The 14,084-nt window shown below is 36.7% G+C and overlaps 2 protein-coding genes across 2 annotated transcripts; both read right to left on the bottom strand.

Annotated features, from left to right (window-relative positions):
- Positions 1–4,309: 4,309 nt before the first annotated feature.
- Positions 4,310–5,361, bottom strand: LOC126707376 (uncharacterized). Its single transcript, XM_050406988.1, has 2 exons — positions 4,762–5,361; positions 4,310–4,674 (listed from the first exon to the last, which is right to left on the bottom strand). Exons 1-2 carry the CDS (start codon positions 5,020–5,022, stop codon positions 4,396–4,398), a joined length of 540 nt encoding a protein of 179 aa, XP_050262945.1. The 5' UTR covers positions 5,023–5,361; the 3' UTR covers positions 4,310–4,395.
- A 1,314-nt stretch (positions 5,362–6,675) lies between these two features.
- On the bottom strand, positions 6,676–13,683 carry LOC126704359 (receptor-like protein EIX2). Its single transcript, XM_050403347.1, has 2 exons — positions 10,607–13,683; positions 6,676–7,537 (listed from the first exon to the last, which is right to left on the bottom strand). Exons 1-2 carry the CDS (start codon positions 13,681–13,683, stop codon positions 6,676–6,678), a joined length of 3,939 nt encoding a protein of 1,312 aa, XP_050259304.1.
- Between the last annotated feature and the right edge of the window lie 401 nt (positions 13,684–14,084).

Genomic DNA, 14,084 nt, shown 5'->3' with positions numbered 1-14,084 from the left:
ATTATCATATAGTCCATGAGATGTATAGTATGTGATTTATGTGAAAAGTCATAGAAGATATAAATCACAAGTTCTTTGTGAACTCAAAATTATAGTTCATAGTCGGTGATGAAATTGGGCATTTCATTTGCGAAAACTATAACATATCAACTAAGATGATTTGTCTTAATCATGGAAGTGGAGACTTCTAGTTGATATGTTGATATGTTTTAAGAGTTAAGACATATTGAATTAGACCGCTGTGAGATTTATTATTCTGCTAATGACTGTTAATTGAATAATAAATCTCACGACTTCTATTTACATAAACTCTTAATCCTGAGAGAATAATGGACCTAATCATGAAGTGTAGGTTGTTTTGATATATTAGGAGTGAGATCTATATTAATGGTCAAAATCTCAGTATGTTGGACAACCACATTTAGTGTTGATGGAACATATATTCTCAAGATGGAATTCATAGTCTCTTAATGGAGATACAAAATATTCCCTTGAGATAAGTTTAATGGATTTGTTATTCAGAGAGTTAGGTCTAACCACTTTTGTAAGAAATTACTAAAGTATATATTTATGAAATTGGATTTCATAAATATATGAAGAATAACTTAAAAGGATTAAACCAGGTACTCAATGATTAAGATGTAGTAATTTACAAAGTGACAGTTTACATTCATGACTTTGTATTACTACGAATATTTTATGAAGGGGTTGCATGTATAATAAAGTCTTGGGATATAATTTATTAATAAAGTTTAGAGTGCAATTATATTTATATAGTGGTATTAAATATAATTAATGGCAACTTTGGACTTGTCAAGAGTTGACAGAAAAGCCTAAGGCCTATTGGAGCTAGTGTCTTATTTGTTCCCTTTTAGTCCCACTTCAAGCCACATAATAAAACCCAATTGGAAAGGCCCAAAAGGCTAGCCCAATTAGATAATCAGTTTTAAAAAGAGAAACATACAGAATTTATATAGGATATGAAAAGGTTTGTATGTGGTAAAAGAGACACTATTCTCATTCTCCCTAGAACAAACTGATTGAGAGAACACACTTCTTGGGCATAAGTGGAATTGAAGTGAAGATTGAAAGTATTCTTAAGAACTTCTGATCTTCAGTTTTGAAATTCACCACACCAAGGTACACTCTCTTATTCTTGAATTCTGAAACTTACATAATACATGTTATAAATTGCGAATGAAGTAGATCCATTATTTTTATTTTTTCCGCTGCGTACACTCATATTTCCATCAGGACGGCAGAGAGGTTTTTCGCCGAGTATTTTGGTTTCCTCTTCGATAACACATTGGCGTGTTATCTTGTATTTGCATTCTTCTTCTCTACTCTTTTAGCTTTCATTTTATTACTGTGATTTGATGAATATGGCTTAGAGTAGTTTTATTGTTTGTTTGCTCGCATTTACTTTATTTCGCACTTAGTTTAAGTTAGAGTAAAATCAATCGAGCCGTAATATTTAATTTGGGGGTCTAAATAGCTCTTGTGTTTTTAGACAATTTCAAGCTTTCAACTAAGAATGAAATTGAAAAGTCTCCAAAAAGTAATGATTTCGAGTCAGAGTAATTTTTTTTCTTTAAATTTATTAAACAATTAACTTCATATGAAGGGCAAGATGAATCATGAACGTGACTATACAAAGTTAGAAATAGCACTGGTTAAGAAAATGTAGGAAAGTTGTTAAGGTTATCTGGAAATGCAAACAGATGTCCACGTGAATCCACTAACAAATAGTAAATCAGTTCACATTGAATATGCTACAAGGTCAAGAAATGAGCAAAGGAGAAATTTATCAAGGAGTCTTGGCAGCCAAATCCAAGTAAATTGCAATTAGAAGCTTTATTGATTTGATTGTTAGAAATCCAATACATCTGTCAGAGGATTCAGGTAGGCAGAGCAATTTAATTTTTTAAGAGAATGTGTAGAAATCAAAACAGCTTGAAATTTAAAATGAACCAACTCAATAAAGTTTTTAGGTATGGATGATTTTAGGTGAACACTTTTCTTGACGGGGGGGAAAAAAGACAAAAATTAACCTATAGCCTCTGATGGAGTATAAGTGGGACATTAGCCAACACATCATAGAAGTTGCCATTGTCAATGTAATTCAAGAACAGAGTTATTGGATCATAACTGTAACTGAAGCTCAGTGGAACACCATTCGCAAAATTGATGCAAAAACTTCTAGCTCTTCTTAATGAGCTTGTAAGTAATCAGTTTCATCTAGGCGAAAATGCACTTTTGGTCCCTACATTTTAGGCCTTGTTACAATTTGGTCCCTAAATTGATTTAGGTCCTAGGTCAGTCCCTGATTTTCAAAAATTGTTTTTAAAATAGTCCCTATCGTCAATCCAGTGATAGAAAATGTTGAGGTGGCAAACGGAGGTCCTAGCTGTCAAACCCATTTATTAAAATAATAATTAAAAAGCCAACATGTCCCACTTAGCCCACACGTAACCTTCTCGTGACTGAACTCATAACTACCTTCAGTCTTCACTCCTTCACCGAAAATCCCCAAACCTGGAAACGAAACCCTAACCCGTGTTGTCTTCATCCTCGTGTTCTTCCCCAACATCCAACCCAAAACCCATTCCCCCTGAAATTGAAAAAAAACCCATTCCCCCTGAAACTTAAAAAAAAAAACTGAAACTTGAAAACCCAATCCCCTGAAACTTGAAACCATAACATTTCATCCTCATGTTCTTCATCCATTTCCTTGAAACCGTAACATTCCATTGAGAAAAACTCTAAATCACTCATAGACAAAAACTAGGTAAATCACTCACAGACCAAAATCGTAACACCGTAACATTCCCTGAGAAAATCACTCACAGACAAAAACTCTACTTCACCCACTCATCAAAACCACATTGAAGAGATGGAATCAAGCTCATCATCCTTGGCAAGCCTAAAGAGGAGAGCATCACCCACGTGTTATTGCCCCAGCCTGGTAAACCAGTTCTAGTAGTTTCCTGGATGGAGAACAATCCAGGAAGAAGGTTCTATGGGTGTCCTAATTTCAATTTTTTTTTTCTTTAGTTCGTTTTTTTAGTGGGTTGATTGATTTGGTTTGAATTGATTGATTTGGTTTGAATTTCAGGTTGGACGGAAATGCAAATATTTTTAATGGATTGATGATGAGATTTGTCCGTGTGGTAAGGTCCTTATCCTAGAATAGAGGCAGACCATTCTCAGACTCCAGGCTGAAGTTTCAACTTGCAAAAAGAGGGAGAAGTGTTTGGCAGTGTCTCTGATTTTTGCATTGCTGATGTGTGGGATCTACCTTTGTGTAATTTTTGTTTTGGTGGTTTAGATGGGTGGGTTAGATGGTGATTTTAGTTGTGTTGATTGTGGCATTGCTGATGTGTGGGTTCTGACTTTGTGTAATTTTAGTTTTGGTGGTTTAGATGGACGGGTTAGATGGTGATTTTAGTTGTGCTGATTGTGGCATTGTTGATGAAGCATTTTATGGAGCATTTTGTAAAGAATTTTGTGGAAAACTATATCCCAATTACCTTTGTAATTTCTGTTTGAATGAAATGAAATTATCATGGTTTTGTTCAATGTTATCTGGTTCAATGAAATGAAATGTAATTTTGTTCAATGTTATCTGGTTTTGTAATGAATGAATGAACTTAAAGGTCACTGTGTGTAACTTACTGAACTGAAGTTACCAATTCAGTCATTGTGTGCAAACTGCCCACTGGAAAATGACTGCACTAATCTAGCATGACCTGCACATTTGAACTGAACTTATCTGGAAAATACTGAACTGATGTTACTAGTTTCACATGCACAGGTAAATAATGAACTGGCATGATTGCACTTATCTGTTATTATCTGGAAAATAATGAGCTGCACCTGCAACCATGATGTTACTAGTTTCACAATACACAATACACATTATGTGTGTGCAAACACAACACATTATTATCTGGAAAATAATGAGCTGCAACTGCACCATTGTGTGCAAACACAATACATAAGCCAGACAACACTATATACATGGCAGACATGAATTTGTCCAAAATACAATTCCCTGCCATAATACACAGATCACAATACACAATTCATTGACAATACCCAAGCTGCTATACACAAATCACAATGCACAAAAACCTTAGTTGCCATACACAAATCACAATACACAAAAACCTTAGCTGCCATACACAAAAACTTCTTTTCCATAATTTAGCCATTGTTCGGGCAACAAAAACAAAAAAGACCAAAAAGGCCATTGTGCAGTACTTAGCTGTCATTGTTCAACACTACCAAAATGTACATAATTCAGCCATAAGTACAACCTTTCACACTGACTACCACAAAAAAGTTCAAAGATACAAAAAACAAAGAAATGGATATTGCTCAGTCTCCACCAGCTTATCCCATTGGCCCATGCATAGATGACTGGCTCAATGCTTCTCTGTACCTAGATGCATTTCTTGATGCATTCAAAGTCTCACTTGTGACACTCCCCTTCTTTCTCTTCTTTGGATTTCCATGTGTGTTGCTGCTTGGATTGGATGTTGTATTATTGGGGGGTGCACTACTTGTAGCTTGTCTGGTAGTTGCTGCATTGCTTCCAACTCTCGTGGTAGGTGGTGCCCTTGGTGGATTTGGCTCATTGATGGCCACTCCTCCACTTGGCTCATTAGTTGTCTACAAACAACACATACACTCAAGTTAACATTAAAAAATTGAAACAAGTGCAAACAAAAAAAATTAATGCACAAACAAGTATTATACCTGTTTTTGCCTAGAAATCCTGCTGTTTGGACCACCACCACCAGCTGTAGGCAGTGAAGAATTCCCTCCAACCTCACCTTTGCAACTTCTTTTATTGTGACCTATCTTCCCACATGACTTGCACCTCTTAGCAATACCCAACCCCTTGCTATGACCCCTTTTTGGTTCATTGGGTTCCCTTGTTCTCTTCTTCTTGGGCCTGCCAAGTGGCCTTCTCTTTATTGGAGGCTGCACAGGTGGGAGTCCAGTTAGGGTCCACATATTCTGACCATTAATGGGATCAATGATGGGCTCATAGCATGCCTTGTATGTGCTAACTTTGTAGCAGTCATTGGTGTATTTCTCAGTTGCTTCTCTGTTGAAGAATATGCATGAAATTGCATGGCAGCATGGAATACCAGTGATGTCCCATTTCCTACAGGTACATGTCCTCTTCTCTAGGCCCACAATGAAACTTTGTAGCCCACTCTTAACCTCAAATTTTGTGTCAGAAGACCAACAAGCCAATCATTTACTGCTACTCATCTTCTCCCTATGCAATCTTTTACAAACTTTAGGGCACAACTCAGACTTTACCTTCAAAATACTCAATCTATTTTGTTGAGACATATTCATCAAATACAACTTAATGTCTTCAAGCTGCATACATAAACAACCCACGTATTAGTGCATGCTAAAAAATATATAACTCAGACCAACATACATAAAGTATAGGAAATTTGCATACCATGTTAATAATGGGTTTCCCTCTGAATTTTATTATCCTACTGTTGAAGCTTTCACACATATTGTTGAGGACAGTATCACTTAGCCCATCACCCTTGAACATGTGTCTAGCCCATATTGTTGTGGTGTGTCCTTTTAGCCAAAAGTATGCACCCTCATCAATATCTTTCATCTCATTCATTGCCTTCTCAAATTCATGTGCATAAGTTGCTTTTGTTGCTCTCCAAAACAATTCTCTAATTAGGAGACCAGAATGTTGCTTCCTCAAATTGTTGTACAAATGTCTACAACAACACCTATGTTCATAAAGAGACCAGTTATCTGCAAATGACTGCACTAATCTCTGCCAAATGCAAACAACAAGAAATAAGTATATATACATCACATACAATTGTTGTTCATATTTCTCATGTTATAAACAAACATAAAATATGGAAATACCTTCTGTTGGTCGGATATGAATGTCCACCTCTTGCTATCACCAATGTCAGCTAGCAATAGGTTTATAAACCAAGTCCATGAGTCCTTGGTTTCAGCTTCCCCTACTGCCACAGCCAAAGGGAAATATTCTTCATTGAGGTCCCTTGCAATTGCAACAATCAGCTACTCCTCCAACTTGGTTTTAAGATGGCAAGCATCCAATCCAATTATTGGCCTGCATCCTACCAAGAATCCCTTCTTACACCCAGTCTAGCAAATGTACAATCTCTCAAAGTATGGCACTCCTATCTGTAAATCCATTTCAGTTGCCAAGTCTCCCTCACTATAGCTGTGAGTCTTCATCATAACTGTACTATCAGGACTAGATCTCCTTAGTTCTGCACAATAATCCCAGGGCTGATTGTATTGCTCTATGTAAGACCCATCAACAAAGTCTTGAGCCTTTTCCCTAGCCCTACTGACCTTCCCAGCACTGATATTCACCACATACTTCTCATGCACTGCTTCTTGAATATCCTTCAGTTTTATATTAGGTTGTCTCCTCACCTTTTTCATCAACTTCCTAGTAAGGAACTTGGTAGTGCACTTTGGATTTTTGTAGCTCCTGGTACATGTGTGCTCCAAGTTCAAGGTCATAAATCGGTAACTCATCTCCCTTGGCAGCTTTGCTAGGTAAGTTGTAAACTTGCAGGGAGGTTGACACTTGGCTCTAACCCTTATTTTATCATTCTTCACAAACTTCACCCCCTATCCACCATTCACTGCATACTCAATGATAGCATCCTTGAACTGATTAGGGGAAACAAACAACATATTCTTCTCAAACCTCATGTGTTTAGGATTAGAAACTGGTTTAAACACTGGAAACTTCTTCCTCCTAGTGACATTATCCACATGTCCATGAGCAGTATCACCATCACCCTCACTGTCACTATCATCAACCCCTTCATCACCACTAGATGATGACTCAGTTAGACTTAACAGCTCCTCACTGGTGTAATTTGAGTTCACTACACCAACCCCCATTTGTTCTGGCAATGTTGCCTCACCATCATTGTCCCAGCTATCACTACTATCTTCATCCACATACCGTTGGTTGGGGTTCATTTCTCTAGTCCCTTCCATTTCAGCATCACTAGAACTCTCATTACTATCAGTAGTGACAGCCCTATCCCCTTGTGGTTCCTCAACAACTGGTTCCTTACTAGGTCTCCTACATCCAAGTATTTCAACATCAGAATCAGAATCATCCCTACCCCTATCATCCCTATCATCCTCATCACCCCTATAGAAGTACTGACCATCAAAATCATCATCACCATTATAGAAGTCATCTCTATCCTCATAAGCAAGTTTTCCATCACTAGAACTGTACCACTCAGGCTCAGGCTCACGCTCACACTTATGCTCAGGCTCTACAACAAGGTCCAATGTCACACCATTACCATTATTAACCAGTATAGGGTCATGTATTGGATGCTGGACATATACATGAATATGTCCATGACCCCCCACCAAAGTAGTCATGAACATTGCATCCTTGCCATCCTTGATCAAGTGGAACATCCTACCCTCCTGATTATCCTCCCCAGGTATTGTGTACCACAACCTACGCACACACGTGTACCCAAACTCTTTACAAATAGACTCAATTTCCACCTTAGACCACTTATTAGGAATCTACTATCCCCACATCACCCCCCACATACTTCTAATAATTTTCATCAAAATTTCCACCATGATGCACATATATAGTAAAATACTCGTCCATCCTGCATGCATGAAAAATTATCTACAGAATATTTTATTTCAATAATGACAAAACTAAACCAAACAGTCAAACATGCATTGACTCTATATATTCTAAACATAAAACAATGGCAAAACATATATCATTTACTGATAACAGGGAACACACATGGTCCACCATGATCCTTAAAGGCCAAACAGAAAAATACAAATAAAAGCATAATAAAGCACTCAAACTATGGTCCATAATCGATGAAAGAGACAGAAAGTGTTAAAAGTATGACAGAGACAGAGACAGAGACAGATATACACACATTCACACCTTTTCGAAGAGAGTCAGATACACATAAATACACACATAAATAGAAACACACAAAGAAATAGATTTGCACCTCGCAGATTATTAGCTCTGTTGTTCTAACTCACTATGATTTCTCAGATTATGGGTTTTCAGTTTCAGGGGAATGGGTTTCAAGTTGGATTTTAGGGAAGAACACGAGGATAAGATGACACGGACTGTTGGGGAAGAACACGATTTGGGATTGTTAGGGTTTCGTTTCGTTTCTAGGTGAACACGATTTAGGATTGTTTGGGGATTTTCAGTGAAGGAGTGAAGAGTGAATAGTGAAGACTGAAGGTCGTTTATGAGTTCAGTCAGTCACGAGAGGGTCACGTGTGGGCTAAGTGGGCGGGAAAATGACGTGGCATGAACAGGTGAGGGTCATCTGAGGGTTAAGTTCGCGGGAGATGAGGTGGCAAGGTCACGTGGGTGTAAGTGGGACACGTTGACTTTTTAATTATTATTTTAATAAATGGGTTTGACAGCTAGGACCTCCGTTTGCCACCTCAGCATTTTCTGTCACTGGGTTAACGGTAGGGACTATTTTAAAAACGATTTTTGAAAATCAGAGACTGACCTAGGACCTAAATCAATTTAGGGACCAAATTGTAACAAGGCCCAAAATGTAGGGACCAAAAGTGCATTTTCGCCTTTCATCTACAGGCAAATGTCTTGACAAATGTAAGATTCTTTAAGAGGGATCATAAGTCGGGTTGGTTGAAGACTCAATCTCATCTTGTCCAAGAAACCAAAAGACCAGTTTTGTCATTTTTGGATTAAATCGCGTTGTAATTCTTCTTAGGAAAGCAACCTCTGGTGGTGAAAGATAATTAACAATTACACTTTTAGATACAAAAAATACAAAGCTTCTCATACTCAAATTGTGTTGAGTGAAGAATTGATCATGCTGCACAACAATTAGAACAAAACTGTGGGTCGAATGATAGCTGTCCAACCAAATCCTACATGTTTAGAGAAACATCTTACCAAAAAGAAGAAAAAAGACACTAATCAAAATTTTAAGAAGCAAAAAAATTGTTGCATATACACATGTGAGTGGAAGTTCCATATGACAAGAAACGAAGAAAAAATTAATATAACATTATTGGGCTCAATTTTCAAAACCCATTTCCTTTAGCTTTTGGGTTACGCAATATATCACAAAAACAAGACTTCCTAAATTTCTACAAAAGGGGTCTAAAAATTATATGCAAGAAAAGTTTTAAGAAAAGACTTTCCAAAATCACTCAACTATATTCAAATGCAATCTCAACATCATTTTCACTGTTTGTGTCTCAGCATCATATACATATCTTCAGTAAATGATAAAATCACACCTAATATTATCAAGAGCAACCTAAACAAAACTATAGCTTAAAAGATGAGACACGTGCAAATTAAATTAAAGAAAATCTCACACAACAAAAACCCCTCTTGTTGTGCTTGACACTAGGGTTTGAATCCCGCTAGTCCTTTTCTTGCTATTTACCTAGCAAAAAAAAGCAAAAAATTCAAAACCCTTATTCAACTTCTAGGGTGCGATTTCCTCCCAAAAAAAAAAAAAAAAAAACCTTCTAATTTGTTAATCTCCAATTTTTTTTTTTTTGTTTGTTTGTGTGGAGCTAATTGCCGCTGTGAGTTTCATGTATATAAAAGTACACATGTTATTGACCCTAATGTTGAGAGAGAGAGTGCTACCTTTAATTGCAATATTTTCTTTTTTTTAGTTGACTATCTTCTACAATGCCAAATAGATTTGAAACAAAATCGTTGTTAACTCATTGCAAACAATATTAGATTCCCAACAAAACACCACAGAGAATTAAATTTGCCCCACAACTTCTACATACCCCAATTGGGTGAATCACCAATTCAGCAAAATTTCATTTCAAAAATCACAAATAAGCCATGTATTTGTATCTACCCACCTCTGTAGAGACACAAAATTCAAAATTAACAACCAATAACATATTCTTTTTATCAAGTCAATTTTTAGAATTTAGAATTGAGATAGATTATGGGTTGTTGTACTTGATTGGGCTGGCAGGACATGAGAGTCGTGCCATGGAGCTTGACTCATAGCCCCTTCAATTCTTCCACAGGACAAAGTAGACTTGGTAGACTCGCTCTTTTATAGCTTAACTGCTTAAGCTTCATTATAGTGGTTGCAAGGAATCTACCAAAATAGCCTTCGAATTTGATACAAAGAGCTTGCTTATTTTGCCCAAATTAGCATAAACTTGTTGTCTTTCATTGAGACTTTACAAAGTGATCACTAAGATATTCTACAGAGAAAGTGGGCATCATTGCAAGGTATTGGATGTTACTTCTAACAAATTAATTGCTTGTATGAACTGAAATGTGGTTTTTCACCACTAATCTATAGGAATAATAAAACAAAAATTGGACTACGGTGTACGTTCATAAGAAATATCCTATTCATACGTGTTAATATAGTAAATAGATGATCATAGAAGTATTAACCAGGTCGAAGATCATATAGAAATTATCAAAATTTTGATTAATATGATCACATGATACTTGGATTAAATATTAAGAATCTTACAACATTTACTTACAATGCTATACCAAGTTTGTACCACTACACCACTAAGCTTGTACCCTATGTGATCTAGGAATTGAAAATACAAAATTCTCCATTGCTTGTTCCATAGTAAAGGACCCAATACAACCCAAAACCCAACCACAAATCCAAGTGCCTTACTTACAAAAAACCAATCCACCATATGCCCACCAAAACCCTTGCTCCTTTTGTTTTCAATGTTTGGTTTTACATAATTTATAGTGCAATTATCAGTAAGTGGAGGTCCACAAAGCTTGTTTCCAAAAAAATTGGATGCGCTAAGGCTTTGTAGCTGAGTGCTTGAAGGGATTCTCCCAATCAAATTGTTGTTTGACAAGTTCAACTGGCTCAAAAATGTCAAACTTGACATACTTTGAGGAATTTGACCTGAAAGTTGGTTTACAGAGAAATCAATAGATTCTAGTGATCCCATATCACCTATATTCTCCGGAATTTTTCCAGTCAAGATATTAAATGACAAATTCAATGATTGTAGTCCTTGGAGACTAGCCACTTCTTTAGGAATCTCTCCTGACAAATTGTTGTTGGAAAGATCTATCATATTTACCAGTCGAAGTGTTGTGGAATACTCAAGAGAATTTCCCTTAATCACAAGCAATTCACTTTCAAAAGGGGTAGAACTATAAGCCACTGACAGAAGAGACAAAAAAAGGGGATAATTTGAATTGTTATCTCTGGCCATCATACTGAAATTGTTAACACATTTAGGTATGCTTCCAAACAGCTTATTATGTGAAAGGTCAAGGATTTGTAGTGAAGTTAGAGCACAAAGTTCATCCGGTATTTGACCATAGAAATTATTGGAGTGAAGGCTGAGAATCATCAAGCTTGAAAGTCTATGTCCAATCCACTTAGGTATGCTCCCATCAAATTCATTTTTGCCAATATCAATAGTAAACAAGTCTTTACAATTTTTCAACAAGGATAGAAGTTTTCCGGAGAATTTGTTGTTGTAAAGATGCAAAGACTCAAGATAAATTAAAGATCCAATGGATGCTGGAATTTTACCAGTGAAATTGTTGTTCCCCAAATTTAAGGCAAACAAGCTTTGCCACTTCATCCAACAATTACTTATTTTCCCTGATAAAAGATTTTTTCCAAGATTGAGAAATTCCATATTTTTGGGCTCATTCTTCTTGTAACACAAAAAGTGAGAAATAGATCCTGATAGTGAATTGTTAGAAAGATCAAGAAAGGTCACATTCGAGGATATACAAGGTAATGGACCTGTGAAGTTATTTGAACTCACATCAATTATTGAAGGAAAGGACAAAATCAAAGGGATATGTGGAATCTCTCCATAGATTTGATTGTGAGAGATATTTAGATAAGTAAACTGAGAAGACAAGTTCCAAAACCAAGGAGGAACTGCATCTTTAATCCTTGTGTTGGATATGTCCAAGCTCAGAAGTTGCTTTTGTGAATAGAGCCACGGAGGAAATTTTGACCCTAAATTCCATGATCTCAAAACTAAGGTGTTGAGTTGAAAAGGAGGGGTCCAAGTGTCACTTATTTCTAAAGTTAGTTGGTTCTGAGATGCAACAAGTGTTTTTAATCTCATTAAATTGGCAAAATGAACTTCTAACACCACACCCTCCAACTTATTTAAACCAATATTCAGATACTCTAATTTGGAGTGCAGTCCAAAACTTTGAGGGAGAGTACCGTTAATTTGATTACTCTGAAGGTTTAAGGATCTCAAAGAGGAAAGATTTCCTATAGACAATGGAATTGGACCTGAAATTGAATTATTCCTCAAAGAAAGGATGACTAGATTTTTATATTGCCCAAGTTCATCAATCAACTGCCCATACAAATGAGCACTGTCCATTTTTAAGATCTCTAGTCTATTTGAAACACATCCTAATAAACTTTCAAAGATTTCAGACATCTCACAACTCCATTTGTTGCTTGACAATCTAATTTCCCTTAACTTGCAGAGATTACCCAAAGATCTTGGTACCTTTCCATTAAGTTCATTGTATGACAAGTCTATGCTAATGGTAGATGTTAGGTTTTCAATGGCACTAGAGATTGTACCTTGCAAGTGATTGTAATTGAGGTTGAGGAACTCAAGATGACTAAAACTGTATAGCCAATTAGGAATTGAAGAGTTGAAAGTGTTGACAGATAGATCAAGTTGCCTAAGTGAAGTCAAGTTCTGGAGATGAACAGGGATTGGACCTTGAAACTCATTGTCATATAGATCAAGAGAAACCAGGTTGTGAAGACCAAAGACCCAAAATAGAATTGAAGTGTTTTCAAAACTGTTGGATGAAAGATCAAGGGTTGTGAGAGATGAGAAGTTAATATTGTGCATCGGTAGGATGGAAGTAGAAAGGTGGCAAGATGACAATCGCAACTCTGACAAGGAAGGGAGTTTGTTTATCTCCTGTAGCCAATCAGAGGCTTGGCTAAGGTTTGCATAACTCAAATCAAGGTGTTGTAGTAAAGAAAGACGAGAGAGCCATTGAAGGTTCATCACATATAAATTATTTTCTCCAAGATCGAGATAGTGCAAATTAGAGAGATTCCCAAGTTGATGAGGAATCAATCCCCCAAATCCCGCATTGGAGAGATTAAGATATCTTAAGCTCCCCATAGAACAGAGGAATTTGGGAATTGGAGTATGATCGAAATAATTGTAGCTAAGGTCTAAGTAAATCAAATGCTTCAAATCAAGCAGAGAAGGATTTATCTTACCGCCGAACACTGACCTATCATAGGCTTCAAATTGGGCTCTCCGTTGTTCAAAAGTAGTAAGCTCGTCATACGGAGGATAAAAGGTTCTGAGATGGAGTTGGAGGACATGACCGGTGCGGTTGTGGCAGACAACACCGACCCAGTGACAACAATCCACGTCAGATGCCCAAGAGGCAAGGCGGTTAGAAGGATCTGTAAGGTGTTGCTTGAAGTTGAAAAGGGCGTGTCGCTCGCTTTCAATGCAACGAACCTCAGAGTGGGAGTGGGCAGTGCAGAAGTTAGGAGGATGAATAGAAAGCAAACAAAGGAGAAGGCTTAAAGTAATTCTCAACAAGGAACCCTCCTTCATCATCATCATGCTTTTATAAAAATAAAATTGGTTTATGATTTTGTTATGTAATACGAAATGCTAATAATGGCATGCTAATTTATAGGAAATGGATTGTCTTTATCTTATTGCGTTATGTTGACTACGAGTTTGAGTTTGTTTGTTTGAGCTTAATTCGTTTTTTGATGCTTTAGAGGATGTTTGGTACATGCACTTAAAAATTGAAAATATGTGTTTGAAAACAAATGTGGAAATACGTGTGGATGAGAAAATGTGTGAAAATACATGTAATATTATTTAAAAACTGAAAACATGTGTTTGAGTGGGTGTACCGAACAGGGTAATTTTTACCCCACAAATGATAGGACCCTTCATTTGGTTGAACTCAATTTTCTAACTTGTGCAAAGTGAATTTGTGGGCCCTATGGTGC

Source organism: Quercus robur, chromosome 2 (genome assembly GCF_932294415.1).
Source record: "Quercus robur chromosome 2, dhQueRobu3.1, whole genome shotgun sequence".
Classification (NCBI taxonomy): Eukaryota; Viridiplantae; Streptophyta; class Magnoliopsida; order Fagales; family Fagaceae; genus Quercus; species Quercus robur.
This window is presented reverse-complemented; position numbering and strand designations above follow the sequence as displayed.